General features: G+C 42.8%; 1 protein-coding gene across 1 annotated transcript in view; it reads right to left on the bottom strand.

Annotated features, from left to right (window-relative positions):
- MAEA (macrophage erythroblast attacher, E3 ubiquitin ligase) overlaps positions 1-11,579 on the bottom strand; it is a 69,006-nt gene extending 57,427 nt beyond the window's left edge. The window contains exon 1 of the mRNA XM_075194142.1: positions 11,266-11,579. Coding sequence (XP_075050243.1) covers positions 11,266-11,334 — 69 coding nt within the window. The 5' untranslated portion in view covers positions 11,335-11,579. The remainder of the gene's footprint in view (positions 1-11,265) is intronic.
- Between the last annotated feature and the right edge of the window lie 15,555 nt (positions 11,580-27,134).

The following is a 27,134-nucleotide window of genomic DNA, read 5'->3' as shown; positions in this document are numbered from 1 at the left end:
TATATAATTTTTTTTTGGTTTGTTGTTTTGTTACTCGTGAGAGTTTTAGTGCGTTGTAAGAAAGATGTCTTCCCAAGTGGTCGGCTGAAGCAAAAGCTGATTACAGGACTACTGGAAGAGATTGGGCCTTCACCCCCCCTTACGCCAGATCAGGTCTTCAGAACCCCCAGGCTGGTAAAGGGCTGATCCGCAGGCTGCAGCTCTGAGGCATGAATAAAAGGATGGCACAGTCTCCTGGGGGTATCTTTGTGGAGAAATCAAGGTAGCTATACCTAAGTGAGCGCTGTGTCCTGCCATATCCAAGTTCAAGCAATCAACATTTTCTTATATTTTCCATACATATTCTGTAACGCTTCATAATTGGACGTAGTGATAAAACAAGACTAGGTATTGCAGACAGACAGAGATGCAAGAAGACTCTGCTCACAAACTTACAATCTATGGGACAATGGTTTGATACACAAGGGTAGTTCTACATCATATTGCACACTGGAGCAGCTAGAATGCAAAGTTAAAACATGCTTAGTGGGCTGTATGATTAGTCACACAGCAATGACGGTCAAAGAGGGTTGTTGTCTTGTGTTAGCTGTGTAGAGGGTGGTAATAGGGTAACCTAGGGAGATTAAGATGATGGTTGAGGAATATTATAAGCTTGCCTGAAGAGGTGGGTTTTCGGAGAACGCTCGAAGGTTTGAAGACCAGAGTAAAGTCTTATTGTGCGAGGGAGGGAATTCCACAAAGTGGGTGCAGCATGAAAAAAGTCATGTAGCCGGGAATAGGAGCAGATGATGAAAGTGGATGAGAGACGCAGATCTTGTGCAGAACGGAGGTGTAGAGTCGGGAGATATTTTTGAGACAAGAGAAGAGATGTATGTTGGTGCAGTTTTGTTCACAGCCTTGTATGTTAGTAGAAGTATTGTATATTGGATTCGGTGAAAAACAGGCAACCAATGTAGAGGCCGACAGAGTGACTCAGCAGTGGAAGAATGATTTGCAAGGAAACTCAAAATAGTCACTGCATGTAAAATAGGAAAAATCAGTAGGAATGATATTGCAATAGTGAATGTGGGAAGTGATGAGTACAAGAATTACATTTCTGCAGTCTCTTGTGTGAGATATGTGCTTATTCTGGAAATGTTTCTTAGATGTATGCAACAGGATTTAGATGTAGATTCGATGTGGGGAAACAAGTTTAGTTGTGAGTCAAGGATCACACCTAGGCAGCCAGCTTGTGGGACTTATTGTCATATTAACAGAAATAGAGAATGTCAGGTAGGTAACATCTGTGGGCTGGTGGGATTATTATTAGTGCCGTTTTTGAAAGAATGAGTTTGAAGTGGCGAGAGAACACCAAAGATGAAATGGAGAAAAGACATTCAGTAACGTGGCCCAAAACAGATGGTGTGAGATCTGGAGAGGATAGGTAAATATGGGTAGAGATGATACCGAAATCCAAGGATTATTAGAAGCAAGTAAAGGCCTTTAGATTTAGCAGTGATCATATCATTGACAAATTTAAGCTACGTACACACTACACGGTTTTCGTCCAATAATCGCCTTAATCAGCCGACATACGACTGCTCGTTCAAAAGTCGGGTCAGTGTGTGCAGTGACACAATGGTCGAAAGTCTGCCCAAATGGACGATTGTTGCCTCATTTGGTTGGTCGTAACGTTTAATATTTTCGTTCCAATCTCGTTTCCGCTGTGTAGTGTGTATAAACTACCGACCGATCCACAACAGTGAGTACGAAACTACAGTCATTGCTCACGACAACATGGCTGTAAAAAGTCGCTAAAGGGACGTCCGCTCTTCCCCTTATCGTCCTAAACAAGGCTAGTGTGTATGCAGTCCATGAACCGAGCGATCGGACCATCGATCGCATGTAAAATCGATCAGCATAAAAAGTTGCTGGAAAATTCTGTAGTGTGTACCCAGCTTTAGTCAGTGCAGTCTCTGTGGAGTGTTGGGAACAAAACTCTGACTAAAGAGGGTCCAATAGGTTTTGTGGGGAAAGAAAACATGTGAGGCGAGTGTAGGCACTTCTGTCAAGTTTGGAGGGGCATGGGAGCCGAGAGATGGGACAGTCATTTTAGAGAGCGTTTGGGTCAGAATTTCGTTGTTTCAGAATAGGAGTATTCACTGCGCTTGTATAATGATGGAAAGACACCAGTAGAGAGGGAGAAATTGTAAATTTTAGTTAAAGTTGAGATGAGTACAAGAGATAGGGATCGATCGAATTGTGACGGTATAGGATCAAGAGGACAAGGAGTAGAGTAAGACTATAAGAAGAGAGTAGATACTTCATCTTTATTTGGGAGATCAAATGAAGACTATGTGTTGTGTAGTTTTACCGCACAATAAAACTAGCTGTGGGATATTTGCTGCTGAACGTCACTGCCCCGTGCCGCAGTGACTCCAGGAGACGGATTCCAATGCCTAAGCGCATCACAACATATAGAATTCTACATCTATATCTATCCACACACACCTCTACGCCTCAGCATCCATAAAAAGTTTCCCAATGTAGGCTATAGGCTAATCTCCTGGTTGATTAGGCCAAAACACACACAAAGATCAATAATTAATGCAAACATCTGAATAAATGAGGGATACCAAGTATATTGAAAGCAAGGACTTCCACACAGGTGTGGCTCATGTGTTAATTAAGTAAATAACTTCCCAGTATGTATAACAATGCTGGACTGCCTGAGCTGCCTATAATTTTGTCTAGCATAGCTGTAAGAGGCCACAAAGTTATGTGATTACCGAGACACAATTGGCAGGAGTTTTTGTGACCAAACAAAGCACAAAAGGGCTAAAGTGGGCAGGAGCGTATAATCCAAGATCGTAATCGCCATACATTAATTTTAAATGCAGGTTACCAACAGCAGATCAACGGTCTGAAAATTTCAACCTGTGGCGGACAGTTTAAACAAAGACGGTCCAACAAGAACGCCGCAGAGCAGGAGATCATAGTCAGGGTGCAGTGGATAAATCCGTCATCACACCGGGCTATGTACTTTGCAGGTTCAGTGGTACAAAGGGCACAGGCGGTGGACTACTAAGCAGTGAAGCCAAGTGATATGGTCAGATGAACAAACAGAAGGAATTTGGTGGCTCTGAAAGGCTGTTGGGGGCATTCTTCTGGCACAGTTATCTCTGGACTGGTATAAACCCAACATATAAAAAAACAGCTATAAACCCAAATGAGCATTTATGAAATATACTGGTGTTTTTCCACCACCATTAACCAGACATCAGTTGAGCATGCATTGTGCTACATCCCTCATCATCATCATCATTTATTTATATAGCACCAGCAAATTCCTTAGCGCTTTACAATTGGGATCAGGAGGAGATATTGGAAGACTCAATACCTTGGGGTATTCAGCAAATGACTGACTCGGTGGTCAATGTGGTCCACATATAAATTGTTAGAGATCCACTCATTCACTGTAAGAGCAAGTCATCCGGACCACAAGAGGCACAAGGCTTATCCAAGCTTGTCCGGCTTATCCAAGGATACTGCAGGGAGATTCACTTGGAATGTTTATTGACGCTTCTTTTACATACAAAGTTTAGATAATTAAACCAAGACACAAGCCTCTTGCCTGAAGGTTTAATTAAAAAGATCAAACCAACAAAGCACCACAATACACACCTACAATTAAATTTCAAAATAACAGAAGATATCTGAATTAATTATTCCTAAAAGACTCGATCATAAAATGCAAGATCGGCTTCACATTTATAGAAAAAAAAGTAGACAGACAATCAAAAGTTTGTATCCCCCCCCCACCCCCCCCCCCCCCAGTGAAATAAGCTCAGTTGTAGTCAATAGTGCCCAATATATTTAAGATTCATATTTTTTTAATTCAATTCGCATTCTACACCAATATATATAATTTACATAAAATAATTTATAATAAATGCTTCCATGTGAAGGAGTTTCAGTTCTTACCTCAACAAGTCCGCCTTACTGAGTGGTATTTATAACTTTCCAATACATTATGTTATTTGTTGTAATTATTAAGTGACATTATGATGACGTGAAATACAAGAAGGGCACCACCCCACTGAAATATGCACTCAAAGGTCCGGAATAACAACCAACATGTCGGCTCATCAGCATGTTCTACTGTGCGTCCATCGCCTCGGATTTCATAGGAGTCTAGCATGGCTTACTCTCCACAACGGTTTACGGAGAACGACACAGGAGAAGCACCGATGTGTCTAGCTTTGCGGGGGAAGTGACAGAACAAGACATTTTGTGTATTAAGTTTATTGTAAGGAGATATAAAACGCTGAGAGGGTTCATTCATGGGGCATTCGTTGCAGTGAGGAGGGCTCCACGTCCATTTCCACTCCACAAGAGGACTTGAATTTTACAGCACCTCTCAACTGGCGACGATCAGGAGACCTCGGAGTAGGCACAGGATGCTTCCAATCTTATCAGAACAGGGTCAGGTGACTTCTGCATCACGTGCAGGAAGGTCGTGCTGCATACCCAGAGGAGGAGGAAGTGCTATGTGGGCCCTTTTGAAAGCTGAGAGAACGTCATGCGGCCCTCCAGCTCCTTCATGTTGCCCATCAGTGATCTAGAATTCCAGTGTGCATATGTAAATATTCCCTTCCTCCATACCGTGGGTCACTCTTACGTCCTAATTACGTTAATCAGTTCAACCACCGAGCCTCAGTGTATTTGTCGAAAAATTACTTCTGACGCAGCAAATAGAATTGTAACAAGTTCACCAGTTACCCAGACACCGTACTAACTAATGGAAGTGGGGAGCAAGAATGGACAGTAACAACCATCTAAGAGAAGCATATCTATTTCAGCTAGCAGTCTATTAGATACGTCATGTTTTACAGAGCAAGGCCGGATAGCTGCAGGTAGGGGAGTAAGAAAGGGTCAATTCTCTCTGGTAGTGATGAGACAGTTGGGAGCCCATCAATATTGTGCTGTGGAGCAAGATATTGATGGGCTACAGGATTACACCAAAGGACAGTCCCAGTTTCTACTACTGGAACGGTAAATGCTTATTGCCCTGGAAATATGGCAACTCCTACTTGCTCAATGACAAGTTCCCCGATCTGTACTATAAAATGTATTTCAGGCTGACAGTAAACGCTGGTAACTAAGTTGATGCCAAAGAAGCGGACGTGACAGATGCCAGGGCCACTATTATTTCTTCCCAGTTCAGTTTTAAATCCATATCGTTATGACATATTAATGCAGGGCCATCTTTTCCATTGGGCACGATGGGCAGGTGCCCGGGGGCCCCACGAGCAAGGGGGCCCCATAGGCAGGGCTCTTAATTAGAATAAATAATCCTACAAAAGAAAAAAACCTGCAAAAAAAAACCTTCAAGGGTCACTGAGCAAGTACATCTATCTCTCTCTATATATATATATATATATATATATATATATATATATATATATATATATATATATATATATATATCTATATCTATATGTAGGGGCCCCGGTGCACTGCTTTGCCCGGGGGCCCATAATGTTGCTAAGATGGCCCTGTATTAATGTGTACATATACTGTGTCTTCATGTTAAATATAATATGTCTGTAAATAAGCCATAACAATCCTGGGCAAGAGTGATCGTCTGCAGACTAGCAAGGAAGGAGTCAACCTTAGATCAATACCCCTGATAATGAAATCACCATTTAATACACTCCTGTGTTTGAGATCCAAGAAAATGCTCTTGCTAATTAAACTGCAACCGATTTGGTTCCTTTCAGGAGATCCTTTGTGTGAACCCGGAATCTGTAGACAGAGTGGAGCCACTACTGGCAGGGAGGTCCGACACAAAGAGCAGCATATGAGCGATGTCCCAGCCCTATGCAATCGTACATAATATGCAATTTCTGTAACAAGTTCACCAACAATTGAAAGTCCCGATCAGAGTTCCGATTCATGTGTACTCACCTACACAATTTACCTTCAGATTTGGGATTTTTAGCTCCCATAACCATCTGCTGAGAAGATTGTGACTCTGTACACACTCTACCGATATCGGCCTTGTTCCATCGTTGATTGCGATTTTTAGGAAGTTTAGAAAAACAAGTCAACAAGGATGTGTTTTGGTACAATAAGACATTATCGTGGAGCGCACAATCATGCAATATCTGAACGAACGGTCGTGAATCATGTGATCTGTACGATAAAGCTGGGTACATATCTGTGCAGTTAAGCATATCCTCATTGCGCAGGATCCTTTATCCGAGATCTAGGAAATTGCCTTGCTAGTTTCATCAACAGTCATCCAGCTCCTCTTGAGAGGTCCGTTGTGTGGACCAGATATCTTCAGACAGAGTGGAGCCGCTGCTAGAAGGGTGGAGACTGGACTGGGAACTATATAAAGAGCACTGGCTCCTGCATCAAGGACACACTCTGTAACCTAGAAGAACGGAGTGATAGTGTTGGGGTTACAGTTCCAGCTGGACTGACAGAAGATAGAAGCGCTACAGAAGGACTTCAAGGACCATCGAGACATCTTCCAAAAGGACCATATTGGTTCCAGATGAAGGAACTGTGTGTCCACCAAAAGCAGAACCAAGACGGCTGCCTCACCAGCATCATTAGGAGAGACACCTCCACAATAAAGTGGCCAGCCCAGGATCAAACACTAGAAAGCGGATAATAGAATACCGGTATATTGTTGCATTTGTACCCCTTATTAAAGTAATTCTATCGTTTTAAAATAAGCATTGCCCAATCAATTGTATGTGTGTCCAAAGCACAAAGTGATTTATTTTAGCAGATGTGAATAGTCAACAATTCAATACATTATTATATCATGATAAAGTACAGTAAAGCACAGCCAATACCAAAAGATAAATACATACCAAATGCAATCGCTTGCGCACGCTGCGCACCCACGGGACCCGATGGACAATATTCTGTTTAGAATATTGTGTCAGAGTTGACTGAGGCCCCAGTGAGATGCAGCTAATATATATACAGTCAGTGTTTCATTGTGAACAATAGAGATGACGTAGATTGTTTCTATAGGTCCAGACGTTGGGTGGGTCCAGGCCAGACAGGTAATAGGTTGATTCAATCTAAGGAATCCAAAGGTGGGGGTCTTCTCTCCAGGGGGTCTGCTCCTTTCATAGCCAGTATCATACAAAGGTTTACCTTCTAATATCAGTAACTAAAGTATGCAATGTGCGATCTCTTCGCCGACTGCACCGGACAGCTGCTGATGATTAGGGCTTCAATATGATATCAGGCATGACACCTTTCCTATTACCTAAACCTTTAATAACACTACAATGTACATATAATCACTAATATATATATATATATATATATATATATATATATATATATATATATATATATATATGTCTATATATAGAACCAATATGAAATTATATAAATAACTAACTGTTGTAATGCGAGTGTGTGCATGCGTATTTTACCGTGCGAACGCACCACGTCACGTACGTGGCGTACGCTTCGCAATACGCACGGCAAACCAATATTAAACCAATATACTTTCGTTCATCCAATTATACGACTTCAACACCCTTGTTTCACTATGTATGTCCCATCTGTTGTAGTATAAAACTTTGTTAGCCATTTTTTTTTTTAAAGTATTAGAATTGCGGCCTATGTTTTTGTACAAATAAACCAAATGCACAAATTAATCGAGATATTTATTGGTCTTGTGTAAAAGTATGTTCCCACATCAGCAGTACTGATGTAAGTTGCCTGTGTTTGCCCTGGTACCGGGACAGATTCCAGTGGATTATACTGGATCAAGAGAGAATCCATGGCTTTTAGCAAGATATGCTGTGGATTTCTTCTTATGACGAAAAAGGATGATTGGTTTAAGAGACCACCCATAGATCTAGGGTCAGGAAGTATTCTGTAAATTCTGGTATTAGTGAGGAGTGTTTGTTTTTTTTTATTCATATTTATTTATACATGTCCTATAACCTAAAATATAGTGGTAGAAGAAACCCTACTGGCAGCAATCGATGCCAATATACACTGGATGTGGTATTATTTTTTGTTATATAGTCCAGTACCCAATCGTCACAACACAAGGCCAGCAAAACCCAGCACCAGAAGAAGGCACATGAGGACCCAAGTGCGAGCCTGGAGGTGGGTACTGGTCTCCTCCAACTGTCACCTGGTACCAGAGGGTGCTAGACCGGACCCCTAAGAGTAGACTGAGAGTTGGTATTCCTCTCCCCACCCACACACAATGAGGAGTAGAGGTATATAACCCCCCCTCTCCCCTCAACCTGTAGCCTGGAGTTCTTCCCCACACATTGAGAGGGGTAGGTAGACTTTTTCAGGCCTCACACTATTGCAGGAGCAGCTGAGAAGAATCCCCACCAAACCATCCAAGCAGGGATCGGGTGTAATATTACCTTAATTATTAGAAGGCAGCAAGATATCCGCCCCCAGATTAAACACTACACCTTGGGGGACTGGCTGGACTCTGTAACCTGTTCTATAGCGCTCTATGGGCGGCTCTGCGGGGTGCTTTGCTAGCAGCATTGCTTACATGGAAAACGAACACTATTTTGAGCCTGGGTAATGTATATTGGAGATTCCAGGTGAGGGAGGTGTAGGGGGTGTTTGATGTACCTGGGGGGTCACGTTTAATTAAAGCAAACTCCAGTTTCCATTGATCAGAGTTTTACTAAAAATAAATGTGATCATTTCCTAAACATATCTGTGCCACAGTTATATCTATTTCTAAGAAAGAACCCAATTCAGCATCTCTTGCAGTGCGCAAATCAAATGTATTTTCAACAGATTACAGGCCTTGGGTACAGAAGAACATTATTCCATAGACATGGCCTTAGCATTACTTCCTATAAATGAAAATAAAGTTTTCATGCCACACACAGGAGGCACTCAAAAAGATCAGCTGGTATGTAATAAAAAGCAGTTTAATAATCTATTTAGAGTAGAGGATGTATAAAATCTGTGGCAACATTTCATTGCCAGGTGAAAGGTGCTTAATAACAGTAGCGCACACACCCTGAAACAAAGACTTATTAACCCCACAAATATCAACAGGTCAACATTTTAAAGTCCCAGAGTTCTATGCTTCTATCTCCATGAATTCCTTCACATGACTGCTTGCTGGCACATCATTATCAGCAGTCATGCCGACAGCACATCAGGAAAGTGACAGCATCGTGCCATAAGGGGGGTGTGGTCCACCCACTGTATACATAGTACCCCAACAAGACAATGCAGTGGTGCTGTCCCCTATACAAATAGACAATACCGGTAAGGACAGGGTATGTTGCATTGAGAGGTCAACTTCAATACCACCGGAAAAGGGAAGCACCAAATTACAAGCAAGTCCAACTATAGACATCTTACCCCATCAGATTAGGAGTAGCACAATTTTATATGGGACACCTCCCACTATAGACATCATACCCCATCAGATTAGGAGTAGCATCATTTTATAAGGGACACCTCCCACTATAGACATCATACCCCATCAGAATAGGAGTAGCACCATTTTATATGGGACACCTCCCACTACAGACATCATACCCCATCAGAATAGGAGTAGCACCATTTTATATGGGACACCTCCCACTACATACATCATACCCCATCAGAATAGGAGTAGCATCATTTTATATGGGACACCTCCCACTATAGACATCATACCCCATCAGAATAGGAGTAGCATCATTTTATATGGGACACCTCCCACTATAGACATCTTACCCCATCAGAATAGGAGTAGCATCATTTTAGAAGGGACACCTCCCACTACAGACATCTTACCCCATCAGAATAGGAGTAGCATCATTTTATATGGGACACCTCCCACTATAGACATCTTACCCCATCAGAATAGGAGTAGCATCATTTTAGAAGGGACACCTCCCACTACAGACATCATACCCCATCAGAATAGGAGGAGCACCATTATATAAGGGACACCTCCCACCATAGACATCATACCCCATCAGAATAGGAGTAGCACCATTATATAAGGGACACCTCCCACCATAGACATCATACCCCATCAGAATAGGAGTAGCACCATTATATAAGGGACACCGCCCACCATAGACCTCATATCCCATCAGAATAGGAGTAGCACCATTATATAAGGGACACCTCCCACCATAGACATCATACCCCATCAGAATAGGAGTAGCACCATTATATAAGGGACACCTCCCACCATAGACATCATACCCCATCAGAATAGGAGTAGCACCATTATATAAGGGACACCTCCCACCATAGACATCATACCCCATCAGAATAGGAGTAGCACCATTATATAAGGGACACCTCCCACTATAGACATCATACCCCATCAGAATAGGAGTAGCACCATTATATAAGGGACACCTCCCACCATAGACATCATACCCCATCAGAATAGGAGTAGCACCATTATATAAGGGACACCTCCCACTATAGACATCATATCCCATCAGAATAGGAGTAGCACCATTATATAAGGGACACCTCCCACCATAGACATCATACCCCATCAGAATAGGAGTAGCACCATTATATAAGGGACACCTCCCACTATAGACATCATACCCCATCAGAATAGGAGTAGCACCATTATATAAGGGACACCTCCCACCATAGACATCATACCCCATCAGAATAGGAGTAGCACCATTATATAAGGGACACCTCCCACTATAGACATCATACCCCATCAGAATAGGAGTAGCACCATTATATAAGGGACACCTCCCACTATAGACATCATACCCCATCAGAATAGGAGTAGCACCATTATATAAGGGACACCTCCCACTATAGACATCATACCCCATCAGAATAGGAGTAGCACCATTATATAAGGGACACCTCCCACCATAGACATCATACCCCATCAGAATAGGAGTAGCACCATTATATAAGGGACACCTCCCACTACAGACATCATACCCCATCAGCATAGGAGTAGCACCATTATATAAGGGACACCTCCCACTACAGACATCATACCCCATCAGAATAGGAGTAGCACCATTATATAAGGGAGACCTCCCACTATAGACATCATACCCCATCAGAATAGGAGTAGCACCATTATATAAGGGACACCTCCCACTACAGACATCATATCCCATCAGAATAGGAGTAGCACCATTATATAAGGGACACCTCCCACTACAGACATCATACCCCATCAGCATAGGAGTAGCACCTATTGGCACAGAGATGGGTACACTACTAGAGACACTACAATAGTCCCTGGACCACGTGACACACCTTTAAAGTTGGGTACTCCTGAACCTTCAGAGCCATTGAGAGCTGAGCAGCTGATTCCTGGACCGCCATCTTGGATAGAGATGGGGGGGAGGGGTTCACAGCACTAGCTGGCAGCTACATACCCACAGTCCTGGGCATCATGGGTAATAACGTTGATCCAGGAATATGACAGAACGATAATAAAAATAATAATAATCGTATAATAAACCTGAGGCCAGGCGGCTGCAGAAGGGAGAATCCCCCACTGACAGCTCAGCAGCAAAACAATTACTGCCAGAGCCTGCTAGCTCAGCTCGACCCCCTCTCAGACACGCCTACATAGTTCCTGACCGACGTTGCCGACAGCCAATCGCTGAATCCCAGCCCACGCCGCTGTCAAATCAGAACGGCAGCTGCTCGAAACCACAGGTAACATTAGTGACGTAACAATGAAAGTGGGAGGCTAGACAAAAGGAGCGGCTAAGCCAATGGCTGTCCCAGGATCTCAGTAGAGGAATTTCTCACAGCCAATAGGGCTACGGCTGTTCTATAACGACACGCCCACTGAGGCGTGCAATGTGGACAGTCACAGCAACGAATGGGGCTGAGCCGATGGTTGTGTGATAACGTGCCACCTCCAATAGCAAAATTGTGTTTGTTGTGGGTGACGGAGAAGTATCACAGGGAAAGACGAGCGGGTGGGCGAGGATAAAAACGGATACGTCTGGCAGAACTGTTTAGTTAAGTGGATCATAAACTTTCTCAGTTTGAGGCACCCTGAGGGGGGTATTCAATTGTTCGGCTTGACGGCCGAAAAACTCGCGCTCTAAAACTTTTACCGTTAATACGGTAAAATTGCGCTTAAAAACCGTTCATACGGTAATTTACTCGCTGAATTTCCGGTAATAGTTTAAGGGGGGTATTCAATTGTTAGCGGAAAAAAATGAGCGCTCAAAAAATATTACCGTTTATACTAGGGATGAGCGCACTCGGATTTATGAAATCCGAGCCCACCCGAACGTTGTGGATCCGAGTCGGATCCGAGACAGATCCGGGTATTGGCGCCAAATTTAAATCTGAAACTGAGGCTCTGACTCATAATCCCGTTGTCGGATCTCGCGATACTCGGATCCTATAAATTACCCGCTAGTCGCCGCCATCTTCACTCGGGCATTGATCAGGGTAGAGGGAGGGTGTGTTAGGTGGTCCTCTGTCCTGGTAGATCTCGTGCTGTGCTGTTTAGTGCTGTGCTGTGCTGTGCTGTGCTGTGCTGTGCTGTGCTGTGCTGTGTTCTGCAGTATCAGTCCAGTGGTGCTGTGTGCTGTGCTCTGTCCTTCTGAGGTCAGTGGTGCTGCTGGGTCCTGTGCTGTGTCCTGTTCAGTCCAGTGGTGCTGTGTCCTGTGCTCTGTGCTTCTAAGGGCATAGTTATTTCCCCAATATTCCCCTGTGTTTAAAAAAATAAAAAAAAGTTATTTAAAAAAATACCACAAACTAATTTAATTTTTTTCAATTACCACAAAATTTGCACAACCAATCCTGCAGTATAAGCCCATTGGTACTGCAATATTACCAAGTTCACACATTCAGCAGTAAAAGTCCAGTGGTACTGCAATATATATTACAAAGTTCACACATTCTGCAGTATCAGTCCAGTGGTGCTGTGTACTGTGCTCTGTCCTGCTAAGTTCCGTAGTGCTGCTGGGTCCTGTGCCGTGTCCTGTTCAGTCCAGTGGTGCTGTGTCCTGTGCTCTGTGCTTCTAAGGGCATAGTTATTTCCCCATTTTTCCCAAGTTTTTAAAAAATAAAAAAAAAGTTATAAAAAAAATTAAAATAAAAAATTAAAAAAAATAATAATTATAACCAAATTTGCAAAGCCAATCCAGCAGTATATAAGCCCATTGGTACTGCAATATTACCAAGTTCACACATTCAGCAGTAAAAGTCCAGTGGTACTGCTATTACAAAGTTCACTGATTCAGCAGTATAAGTCCAGTGCTACTCTCCTGTGCCGCATATAATTTTTAAAGGCTTTGCCGAGTGTGTGTGGCTTAGGGGTACGCTCTCTTGTGCTACATATAATGGAAAACCAAAATTTGGAGGATAAAGTAGGGAAAGATCAAGACCCACTTCCTCCTAATGCTGAAGCTGCTGCCACTAGTCATGACATAGACGATGAAATGCCATCAACGTCGTCTGGCAAGCCCGATGCCCAATCTCCTAGTACAGGGCATGTAAAATCCAAAAAGCCCAAGTTCTCAAAAAATAGCAAAAAGAGAAACTTAAAATCATCTGAGGAGAAACGTAAAGTTGGCAATATGCCATTTACGACCTGTATTGGCAAGGAACGGCTTAGGCCCTGGCCCGTGTTCATGACTAGTGGTCCAGCTTCACCCAAGGATCTAAGCCCACCTCCCCCCCTCTACAAAAAATTTAAGAGAGTTATGCTGTCAGCAACAACAACAAAACAGCAAAGAACTCTGCCTTCTAAACAGATGACATCACAAATCCCCAAGGCGAGTCAAAGGGTGTTGTTGGTTGTGAACCCTGACCTTCCCATCACTGTACAGGAAGAGGTGACTCCATCCAGCATTTGCAGCACGCCCTCTGCATATGCTGGAAGGATCACCCACAGTCCAGTTACAGATTTGGCTAATGAAGGTGTGAATGTTGTACACTGGGAGGAGGATATTGATGTAGCTGGCGCTGAGGATGTTGATGATTATGATGCAGACAGATACCAAATTGCCTTTCTCAATTTCTATTTATATTCTAGATTATATAACGGCTGAAAAGTTTCCTGTTTTACTCCTAGTGGAGAGGGGATCTGATGCAGACAGATACCAAACTGCCTTTGTCCATTTCTTTGTATATTTGAATTTCTAGTTCTACAGTCTATGCAGGCTGCTTTATTTATATTCAACTACAAGTGTAGGGCGGGGGGGGGGGGGGGGGGGCATAGATAGCCACCAAAGTAACGTGGTCCATTTAATTTCACTTTCTAGCTCAACAGTCTGTGCAGCCTGCTTTTTTTATCTTCAAAGTATTTATATTTACAAGCCTTGCAATCTAAATTAACTAGAGGTAGTGACGTGGTAGAACTCCAAAAGGCAGTTTGGAAGCCCCTGTACAAACTGGCTCTATTTTTTAACTGAGTTGTCCCCCCTCCAGTGTGTACTCGGAAAGAGTTTTTAGTGCAGCGGGGAACCTGGTCAGTGAGCGGCGAAGGAGGTTGCTTCCTCACAACGTAGAAAAAATGATGTTTATAAAAATGAATAATCAATTCCTCAATGAAGTACAGCACTGCCCTCCAGACAGTACAGAGGGACTGTGGTTGTGGAGTCCAGCGGGGACGAATTGATAATGTGTGAGGAGGAGGAAGTACACACTGTAGGGAGAGAGGAATCAGAGGTTGAGGATGAGGACGACATCTTTCCTCAGTAGAGCCTGTTTAGTCTGTACAGGGAGAGATGAATTGTTTTATTGGTGTGGGGGCCCAAACAAACCAATCATTTCAGCCACAGTTGTTTGGTAGGCCCTGTCGCTGAAATGATTGGTTTGTTAAAGTGTGCATGTCCTATTTCAACAACATAAGGGTGGGTGGGAGGGCCCAAGGACAATTCCATCTTGCAACTTTTTTTTTGGCATTATGTGACCATTCAACAGTCGTTTGCCATGTTCAAAAAGTAAAAGAAAATGCTAACAAATTCAATAAATTAAATCAAAAGTTAAATGCCCTGTCATTATTTAAAACAAGAGGTTTTGACGTGCTAGAATTAGTGTAGTGTTAAGATGTTATAAACACTACACTTGGAAATTGGAGGAGGTATTGTGGCCCCGGTATCAAATTTGGTACCGGGGCCACCCCACTACGCAGTCCATATACTTGTTTGGTGGAATTCAGACCAGTTGAGGGTGTATTTATTTTATTGTGGCCCCGGTATCAAATTGGGTACCGGGGCCACCCCACTACGCAGTCCAGATACTTGTTTGGTGGAATTCAGACCAGTTGAGGGTGTATTTATTTTATTGTGGCCCCGGTATCAAATTGGGTACCGGGGCCACCCCACTACGCAGTCCAGATACTTGTTTGGTGGAATTCAGACCAGTTGAGGGTTTTATTATTATATTGTGGGGACCACTCTATCTATACCACACTACAACTCTATACCACACTATTTAATACTTTAATTCTATTTAATACTTTAATTCTATTACTAATTCCCATAAAGAGGAACTGCCGCTTCTATTTAATACTTTAATTCTATTAGTAGTTACCATAAAGAGGAACAAAATAAACCAATTTTACCAAAAGTATAATATGACTTAGACTTACAAACACTACACTTGAAAGATGGTGCCTTTAAATGAAAAAGTCAGTCTTCATTGCACGACTATGTGCAACAGGGACAGTTTTTTGGTTTACAAAGTCAACCAATAACACTTCGACCCTGTCTGTCTTTAACATACTTGATGGGATCTCAATGACGAATGGTCTGTACCATGTTTGGAGGAGGTATTGTGGCCCCGGTACCAAATTGGGTACTGGGGCCACTCCACTATGCAGTCCAGATAGAGGTGTATCAGATATTAAACAACGTTGACTGTTGCTGCAAAAATTTTAAATAATATTGTGGGGAACACTACACTACGCAGTCCATAAACTTTTTGGGTGGAATTCAGACCTATGTAGGGTTTTTTAATAATATTGTGGTGACCCACTCCTCTACGCAGTCCAGGTACATTTATTGGTGCGAATCATACAAGTTGATGGTTTTCTTGTTATATATATTGTGGTGACCCACTCCTCTACGCAGTCCAGGTACGTTTATTGGTGCGAATCATACAAGTTCAGGGTTTTTAATATATATTGTGGTGACCCACTCCTCTACGCAGTCCAGGTACATTTATTGGTGCGAATCATACAAGTTGATGGTTTTCTTGTTATATATATTGTGGTGACCCACTCCTCTACGCAGTCCAGGTACATTTATTGGTGCGAATCATACAAGTTCAGGGTTTTTAATATATATTGTGGTGACCCACTCCTCTACGCAGTCCAGGTACATTTATTGGTGCGAATCATACAAGTTCAGGGTTTTTAATATATATTGTGGTGACCCACTCCTCTACGCAGTCCAGGTACATTTATTGGTGCGAATCATACAAGTTCAGGGTTTTTAATATATATTGTGGTGACCCACTCCTTTACGCAGTCCAGGTACATTTATTGGTGCGAATCATACAAGTTCAGGGTTTTTAATATATATTGTGGTGACCCACTCCTCTACGCAGTCCAGGTACATTTATTGGTGCGAATCATACAAGTTGATGGTTTTCTTGTTATATATATTGTGGTGACCCACTCCTCTACGCAGTCCAGGTACATTTATTGGTGCGAATCATACAAGTTCAGGGTTTTTAATATATATTGTGGTGACCCACTCCTCTACGCAGTCCAGGTACATTTATTGGTGCGAATCATACAAGTTCAGGGTTTTTAATATATATTGTGGTGACCCACTCCTCTACGCAGTCCAGGTACATTTATTGGTGCGAATCATACAAGTTCAGGGTTTTCTTGTTATATATATTGTGGTGACCCACTCCTCTACGCAGTCCAGATACATTTATTGGTGCGAATCATACAAGTTCAGGGTTTTTAATATATATTGTGGTGACCCACTCCTCTACGCAGTCCAGGTACATTTATTGGTGCGAATCATACAAGTTGATGGTTTTCTTGTTATATATATTGTGGTGACCCACTCCTCTACGCAGTCCAGGTACATTTATTGGTGCGAATCATACAAGTTCAGGGTTTTTAATATATATTGTGGTGACCCACTCCTCTACGCAGTCCAGGTACATTTATTGGTGCGAATCATACAAGTTCAGGGTTTTTAATATATATTGTGGTGACCCACTCCTCTACGCAGTCCAGGTACATTTATTGGTGCGAATCATACAAGTTGATGGTTTTCTTGTTATATATATTGTGGTGACCCACTCCTCTACGCAGTCCAGGTACATTTATTGGTGCGAATCATACAAGTTCAGGGTTTTTAATATATATTGTGGTGACCCACTCCTCTACGCAGTCCAGGTACATTTATTGGTGCGAATCATACAAGTTCAGGGTTTTTAATATATATTGTGGTGACCCACTCCTCTACGCAGTCCAGGTACATTTATTGGTACGAATCATACAAGTTGATGGTTTTCTTGTTATATATATTGTGGTGACCCACTCCTCTACGCAGTCCAGGTACATTTATTGGTGCGAATCATACAAGTTCAGGGTTTTTAATATATATTGTGGTGACCCACTCCTCTACGCAGTCCAGGTACATTTATTGGTGCGAATCATACAAGTTCAGGGTTTTTAATATATATTGTGGTGACCCACTCCTCTACGCAGTCCAGGTACATTTATTGGTGCGAATCATACAAGTTGATGGTTTTCTTGTTATATATATTGTGGTGACCCACTCCTCTACGCAGTCCAGATACATTTATTGGTGCGAATCATACAAGTTCAGGGTTTTTAATATATATTGTGGTGACCCACTCCTCTACGCAGTCCAGGTACATTTATTGGTGCGAATCATACAAGTTGATGGTTTTCTTGTTATATATATTGTGGTGACCCACTCCTCTACGCAGTCCAGGTACATTTATTGGTGTGAATCATACAAGTTCAGGGTTTTTAATATATATTGTGGTGACCCACTCCTCTACGTAGTCCAGAAAGATACCTCGTTGCAACGTTTTGGACTAATAACTATATTGTGAGGTGTTCAGAATACACTGTAAATTAGTGGAAATGCTTGTTATTGAATGTTATTGAGGTTACTAATAGCATAGGAGTGAAAATAAGCCCAAAACTTGATTTTTAAACTTTTTATGTTTTTTCCCAAAAAAATCCGAATCCAAAACCTTAAATCCGAACCGAGACCTTTCGTCAAGTGTTTTGCGAGACAAATCCGAACCCCAAAAATAATGAAAATCCGGATCCAAAACACAAAACACGAGACCTCAAAAGTCGCCGGTGCACATCCCTAGTTTATACGGTAATATTGCGCACGAAAAGCGTTAATACGGTAGTTTACCCACGGAATTTCAGCTCGCCGCTCAGGGAGCGGCGAGCTGAAATTCCGCGAGTAATTGTATTAAAGGTAAGATTTTTTGAGCGCTCGTTTTTTTCCGTTAACGCTAACAATTGAATACCCCCCTTAGAGCGCGAGTTTTTCGGCCGTCAAGCCGAACAATTGAATACCCCCCTTAGGGTCTCCATCATTTTTTCCAAGACATCCCTAAGCTAAAATAGTTACTAAGTAGTCCCCTGACTTACCACTGGCCGTGACACCCGTGTGAGGTCGCTGCCACAATCCAGGGAGCTGCAGCGCTTAAGCTGGGTACACACTACAGAATTTTCCACCAACTTTTTATGCCGATCGATATTACATCCGATCGATGTTCCGATCGCTCGGTCCATGGACTGCATACACACTAGCCTTGTTTAGGACGATAAGGGGAAGAGCGGACGTCCCTTTAGCGACTTTTTATAGCCATGTTGTCGTGAGCAATGATTTCAATTTCGTACACACTGAAGCAACATTTGCGGGGCATGTAACGAGATACCAAAGACATTAGCATAAAGGGGCAGAGCTTTCGCTTTAGTGAACACCCAAAACCTCATAAAAACAGAAGGCAACACTGTCTCTTAATTCATTCCTATTTGTAAACCTACAATGGCTACAGTAGTACAAGAACAAGCAACAGCACTTTTCCTGCTTGCTGTGGCAAGAAGACTGTAGGTACGGAACCAAAGAGAAAGATGGAGAAAGAGTAGATCTTGTTGGAGCAAGGATTGGTTCTAGAGGAGAGACACGTTCTCTATGCCAACATAGATGCAAAGGGTAATAACACACGTGCTTTATACCATACTTGCCAACATTTGTTTTCTGGCTTCCGGGAGGTGGGCGTACAGGGGGCGGGGCGCCGAGATCGCGTCATTTTGGCCCCGCCCCCTTGACGCGATGACGCAAATCGCTTCATTTTACAGCAGGGGCCAAATGCCGCGATTCCGGGTGAATCGCGGCGTTTAAACCGAATTTTGCCGATCAGGGAGATTGCCACACTCGCCCGGGAGACTCTCGCAAAATGCGGGAGTCTCCCGGACATTTCGGGAGAGTTGGCAAGTATGCTTTATACAAGTGTAATGGTCTGCAGCCAGACAGGTGCAATACACATCTATACAAAACACAAGCCTGTGATGTGCGGATACCGCACCACGTGGGACTGGTACAGGCATCACAAATTTACATACACACGCCCCCCAGGTCGAGGAAGTATCGGAGGATTGTCGTGGATCGGTCGGAAGTTTATACACACTACAACGGAAACGAGATTTGAACGAAAATATTAAACGGTACGACCAACCAAATGAGGCGACAATCGTCCATTTGGGCAGAATTTCGACCATCGTGTCACTACACACACTGACCAGACTGACTGTGTACCTAGCTTAAGTTTGGGAACCACTGGTATCTTTCATGGCAGAAGGTTATTATTATTATTACTACTACAAACTATATATTATTTATTTGTACAATGTAAAATATAATTAATAAAACTCACATAATAGGGGTATAGCCATGTAGCTTAGGATTTCTTGAGGGGGGAGTTTCAAAATGTTTGAATGCGGATTGAGCATGGCCCATACAAGGGCGTGGGTAGCACTTAAATACTAGTCCTTCTCCAGCCCACCCCTTTCTCCCTTGTAGTGCTACATCATACTTGCCAGCTTTCTTTATGTGGACTCCAGGAGAGGGGTGTGGTGGGAAGGGGGCCCAGCGAATCACGTCATTTTGGCCTCGCACCAAATTCGCCATTTTGTGATGGGGTGGGCTGGGCAAAAATGATGCAAATCGTGTCATTCTGGCTACCGATTTGCAGGATGTGGGAGACTCACCTGCTCTCCCGGGATTGCGGTGAGACCTATCCAGAATTTGGGAGTCTCCCAGGCATTCCGGGAGAGTGGGTGACAGTGGAGAAACTGCCATTGGTGTAGCAGATGCAGTGCATCAAGTCCCATGGAGATAATGGGGCCAGCTGCACTAGTTGCTATAGGCCCTGCTTCCCTGCACTGGGGCCCTCAGCTTGCTAGTTCCGACTCTGGTGGAATGTCCTACATGCAACCCCTGCTTACTGTGCGTGGCTCGTCTTTCATGCTTTCCTGCATTGCAGAGGAGCACAATGGGGTAATACCTCCCAACTGTACCTGCTGTCGGTACAAGGGGACTAAATCAAAAAACTTCCAACTCGTAATTAATTTCCCACCCGCTCTCTCCCATGTAATTAGTTGTATCACTGTCCTATATTTAATTTCCCTTATATATTTAAATTGTATGTATAATAAGATATAATTTATACATAGCTTGCCTAATTTTATCTGTAAATAAACTTGGCAGGTGTAACATTTCACATAGTGCGATTCACCACTCGACCCACTCAAATCAGCAAAGAGTCAATTAGGTGAGAGGCCTTGTTGGACCTTTTCTTTATTCCCTTTTAATGCGTTGAATGTAACATACTTTTTTATATATTTTGGACATATAATGTATATTGCTCTCTTAAAACAATTCAGAATTGTCCACTGACGACAATAACTTTCACACTCTCAAATGTATTTATGGAAAATATATTTGTGAGATCAGATGTACATGCTTTATGTGGATTAATAAATACAGGGTGTAGGGTATTCTTTTTAAAATTATAATTTGATGAATAATATATAAAGTGAAATGACTACTCACAATGTACTACAATGAAAGAGGGGTATCTGACCGGGTTAGTACTGCCTTCCACAATGTTCTCCATCTCACACTGAGGTTCTTATTGTAGAGAATACGCGTCTGCTAGGGGCGAGACCACATTTACTTCTGCTTCACTGCACTTGTCTCCAACGTGTCTCTTTTCCTGTGTGGTCACATGATCATAAGTGTGGCCAAAGGAATCGGCTGTACGAAAACCAATCATCAGACCAGCTTATCAGTAACAGGTGCAGTCTTTCTTAAATGTAGAGCAGACTTTAAGGGAAAGTTTCAGGCCATGATTGGGGAGGTTTCCATGCAACTGGAAACCCACCCTAAGAGTGTGCCTGGGCATTGTCATGTCACATGGGTCGTGCCACTTCTCTCCCCAGGGGCATGCTTAGCAATTCCGAAACTATACTGTCCCAGAGTGGTTTCAATAATGGAAAAAAAATAATTTAAAACTGTTTTGTCGTTAATACTTATATTATTAACAGGTGACGTTAATGGAATAGTTTTTATTATTTTTTTCTGTGTATTCTTTTGAGAATGTATATTCCACATTGTTAGGACTCTGCCTTTATCTTCTATGTGGCTGAAGTACCTCAATACCACCCGAGGTGCTGCTGTTTTGCCCTTGAACATTACACCTTGCCTGCAGGAGTTAATCTCATTCCCTGATTAGTGCCTGCACCTGTTCCACTGCTTTATATACCTGCCCCAGTCAGTGTCCCTTGCAGTTCATTAGTGTTCCTGGTTACCCTTGTAAATGGTCTGCTCCACTTTGTTACTTTGGTTTGCTCTCTGTATGTGACCTGTTCACTTTCTGGATTGACCCTTTGTCTGTGACCCTGACTATGCATATTGCTGCCTGGACTGACCCTTTGCTTGTAGTTCCACCTCCCAGTCTCAGGCTTGTGGTGTTGCTCTGTACTTCATTAGACTGACCTGTGTTCTGCCTGTTATCCGTGATACCATTTCCTAGTCTCAGGTTTGTGGTGTTTGCTCTCTGCTCCATTGGACTTTCCTGTGTTCACTATGTTCGACCATCCAGATTTGCAGCTTGATCTGGCCTCTGCCTCTGTGTTGCTCTCCTGTGCCATCTCCACACAGGCCATTACTAGCACTACACCTAACCTTGAATCTGTGTTGGTATAGACCAGGCTTGGCTAACCTGTGACACTCCAGGTGTTGTGAAACTACAAATCCGTGCAAACCCTTCCAGCAATAAGCTGCTATATATTGGCAAAGCATGCTGGGGCTTGTAGTTTCACAACAGCTGGAGTGTCACAGGTTAGCCAAGACTGGTATAGTCTGTTCCATTAATCACTCCCTGCAGCCCTGGCTCAACCCTGGTTGACTTGCTACCTTGTACTGTGGTTAACCCTTCATATCCTGGAACAAAGTCTGATGTCTGAAACCTATCATTGCTTCAACTGAGTTGTTGTTCACAGATTTCCTACACCTATTGGCTTCCTTGTATATTTGCATTTATAAACCTATTTTGAATAAAACAAACACTTACGTTTTTCCTGGAGCTCATACTAGCAATCGTAACACACATAGGCATTGGGATGTATCCTGCAGTGTCTTTTGTAGTAGAGCAGACCTACACCCGAATCTATCAGTGCATGTAATGTCAGAGCCGCTCCTTGTTGAATTTGAGAGTACGCAGAGCTGATTTATGTGTGTTTTAAATCAAACGCACGCTGCACTTGGTATGCGTGCCTTCATGAGTCAGGTCCATCATCAAGGTCTAAGTATAGATCCTAGCAAAGTTAAATCTTCAGTGGAAAGAGCTATCACCAAATTTGAGAAAAGGTCTACAAACAATTTATTAACAATCCCTCTCGTTCTATCCGACTCTCCCCTAGTCTGTGCACCTTCAAACGGGCACTTAAAGTTCACCTGTTCCTAAAAGCCTACCATCCATCCACCTAAAAGCCTACCATCCATCCACCTAACAATCTCTCCATGCTTGATTTCCTCGCCTCTCTTCCACTGTCCCTTATACATGCTCTTCCTGCGCTAGATCCCCTCCACTGACTCCCATTGTGCCGGCTGTCTGTTTCCCCCCTCCCTTTAGGATATAAGCTCTTACGAGCAGGGCCCTCTTCCCTCCTGTCTCTACCTTTTCTTCTTCTCCAACATCACTAGTACCAGTTAAGCTTGGAGCTTTTAGAGTATTGGGGCTAGATTTACTAAACTGCGGGTTTGAAGAAGTGGAGATGTTGCCTTTAGCAACCAATCAGATTCTAGCTTTCATTTTTGTAGAATGCACTAAATAAATGATAGCTAGAATATGATTGGTTGCTATAGGCAACATCTCCACTTTTTAAAACCCGCCGTTTAGTAAATATACCCCTTGGTATTATTTGTTTATTGCTCTGTGCTGTTAAACCCTGTATAGTCGTCTTACCAATTCCATATTCTATTCTTTTTACGTCTTTTTTTTTTTTCTAAAAAGACTGACTTTATTCTCACTAGTGGTCTTCCTACTGCTGAAAAAAACAGCTGATTTGGTGAACCAAGAAATGTTTTATCTCCATGTTATCACTGGTTTGTGACAAAAGAGTTCAATTAACTTCAAAGATCTAGAGATGTTGTTGCTGGACATGGGAATAATAATTCACTTCCCAATGCTCTTTTTTTTTACATCTTACTGATACGATCCAACTTTCATTCCAAGGGTTAGATACTACTAAACTGGGGGTTTGAAAAAAAATGGAGATGTTGCCTATAGCAACCAATCAGATTCTAGTTATCATTTATTTAGTACATTGTACTAAATGACAACTAGAATCTGGTTGCTATAGGCAACATCTCCACTTTTCAAACCCGCAGTTTAGTAAATATACCCCCAAGTGTCATCTTCGCCACCTCTGTTCCAGCTGATTTACAGCTTTGCAAAAGAACCATGATCTGCGTTATGCAGCACACTAAGAAGATCGGTAAGGGTGGCTGTGTGCAGCCAACAGGAAATGAGAGATTCCCTCTTATAACTTGGGTCAAAAGTTTATTGGGTCTTTTAAGATCTCTGTGAAAAGAAAACACCCTGAATCCATAAATGTACATCCACTTTTTCACTCAGCTCCATTAAAGCCCTTTTGGGAGAATCCATTTAATGGCATCTTAAAGCTGTCACCAGGTCCAGCCCCAGGTCTAGCTGTACAAGAATTTTTGGTGCACCCTCCCCTCAGCTATGTTTAAGAATTATATTTTTATTATTAACTGAAAAAAATAGCTATATAAAAACATTTCACAAAAGAGAAACAAAGAAATAGCAGTGCATTTCAAGGATGTAATTAAAATAATACAATGTTGTTTATCTATCACACTGTTTCTGTCCTTTATCACACTCATCTATCATCATCATCATCATCATTTATTTATTTATATAGCGCCACTAATTCTGCAGCTCTGTACAGACAACTCATTCACATCAGTCCCTGTCCCATTAGAGTTTACAATCTCAATCCGCTAAGATACACACACACAAACCGAGAGAGACTAAGGGCAATTTAATAGCAGCCAATTAACTTACCAGTATGTTTTTGGAGTGTGGGAGGAAACCGGAGCTCCTGGAGGAAACCCACGCAAACACGGGAAGATCATAAAAACTCCACACAGATAAGGCCATGGTTGGGAATCGAACTCATGACCCTAGTGCTGTGAGGCAGAAGTGCTAACCACTTAGCCACCGTGCTGCCCTACCAGCTATCATTGGTCCCCTCCTTTATCACGCTTTCCCGTTTATCACTCTGCTCCCCTGTCACGGTAACAATAAGCAAGCTTTGTTACCTGTCTCCAGTGGTTGGACTCTAATGGCTGGTAGCAAAGTGAATCTGGAGTGTAGACAGACAGTGCAGCAGAAGGACTGGATGTCAAACCTTAATTCTGTAGGAAGATGGTTCAGAAGCAGGGTTGAGAAGAAGGAGTTCAGAAGTGTAGTCCTCAATGAAGTTGGGTAATGCAGACAGGAACACAAAAATAGAATAAAGCTTCACAGGGCTACAATAGCATAGTCCATAGGTCCAGCTGGGTCGGTACCCAGAATAGCATTAAACTACAATCGAGGTTCTTAAGGGTTAGCGCAGCAGAAAGTCTAGTAGTCAAAAGCCGAATCTGTACACAGCTATTAAGGACAATGTATATGTGATCCTCAACTACTAGAACCGCTCATTGAGATGTTCACCTATAGCAGCCCCCTTTCCAAGGAACTTTACTTAAATGGGATTCATTTAGGGGAATCTATAATGGAAAAGTTTTTGGGAGTGCTCTTAGATAGTAGACTTAGCAATAGTGCTCAATGTCAAGCAGCAGCTGCAAGGGCAAATAAAGTATTTGCATGCATAAAAAGGGGCATAGATGGAAGGGAAGAGTAATTTTGCCACTGTATAAATCGTTGGTAAGACCTCATCTTGAATATGCAGTACAGTTCTGGGCACCACTCTATAGAAAAGATATTTTGGAACTAGAAAGGGTTCAGAGAAGGGCGACAAAATTGATAAAGGGTATGGAGTCATTAAGTTATGAGGAAAGGTTAGCCAGTTTAGACATGTTTACTTTAGAAAAGAGGTGTCTAAGAGGAGATATGATTACTATGTACAATTACATTAAGGGTCAATACAGTGAACTTTCATGGGGACTTTTTATCCCAAGGACTATACACAGGACACGCGGTCACCCCCTGTCACGACCTGCATCCTGTAGCTCCTGTCTGCAGGTACTTTGTTGGACCTATGTATATATTTGTATCCTTCCTGTAGTACCGCTGTCCACCAAAGGGGCCACTGTGGTACTTAGACTGCGCTTTCCTGCCTCAATATTGCTGGAAGCTTAATCACCTGCTTCTGGCCTATATAAGCCTGCCTGTCCCAAGCAACCTTGGCCAGATTATACTGTCAGGATTCCCAATAAAAACCACAGAAAAAACGTAGTGAAATGAAGTGTTTTTTTTATTTACACCAGTTACACAGGTTTCAGGTTGCAGTACGGTAGGTAGTAGTAGTTTGTTGATTAACTATTGCCCGATGGAGCGGACAGAACACTGTAGGAGGTAGCTGGCAGGCACTGTCCACACATTCTCCCTGCTGTGCAGGGACATTGCCTTCCTTCTCGTGACTTCCCCGAGACTTTGTGATTCTTCAGTCCTCAGTGGCGGTCAGTGATGTCACTGACCCCCTGGGGTCTAATTAAGGATTCCTATATAAGGAGGACTCTGGCACCATTAGAATGCCAGAGTGTTGGGTCCACCCTAGCTCCAGGGCTTCTTCCTGTTCCAGTTTGGCTTGACTACCCTGTTGTGACCTCGGTTCGGCTCCTTACTTTTCTCTTGGATCTTGATTTTGTCTGTGTATCCTGACCGGCTCTGACCTTTGGCTTCCCTGACCACGCTATGTATTCTCATTCTGTACAGCGCCACAGCTTGGCTTAAATTAGGATTGTCTGACCACGCTACTTTCACCTACCTGTTTCTGCAGTGACTGACATAGAGGACCACAACCTGCACATCCTGCTGTCACAAAACGTACCTACTCCACACTCCTTTGCTGCTGATTATCTCTGTCTCTGTGTAGAAGTCAGCACTTTCTGGTTCGGGCAGTCACATGATTGTGGCTGGGAGGTGGCATATTCAAACCTGCAGAGTATATAAAGCTCACTCTGACATTGCAGCTGTGTCAGAGCAACAGGTATCCATACCCAGACTGACTCCCTGTTATGCTGTATTGCTGCTGACCTTGGCTTTCCTTGTGATTCCTTCTTGGATAGTGCCTCTGCCTGTTAACCCCTCGTGAACCAGTCCTTGCTTATTTTCACCACTCTCTCTCTCAGATTCTGATTTTGTACTGCACTATTGCCTGTGTACAGGCTCCCGGCCTGTTATTGTGCTTCCCTTCTACATACTGATTTTGTACCTCGCTACCGCCAGTGTACCAGTCCTCGGCTAGCTGACCTGCTTTTGGATTTCTCTTTCTCTCCGCTGTGTTACGCCTAGTGGCTAAACAAAGGGCCGCAACCTGCGTTTTCCCGGATGCAAAGTCTATCCTGCCTTGTGCGGTTCTTGGTGAAGAC

This window comes from Mixophyes fleayi, chromosome 1 (genome assembly GCF_038048845.1).
Source record: "Mixophyes fleayi isolate aMixFle1 chromosome 1, aMixFle1.hap1, whole genome shotgun sequence".
Taxonomy (NCBI): domain Eukaryota; kingdom Metazoa; phylum Chordata; class Amphibia; order Anura; family Limnodynastidae; genus Mixophyes; species Mixophyes fleayi.
This window is presented reverse-complemented; position numbering and strand designations above follow the sequence as displayed.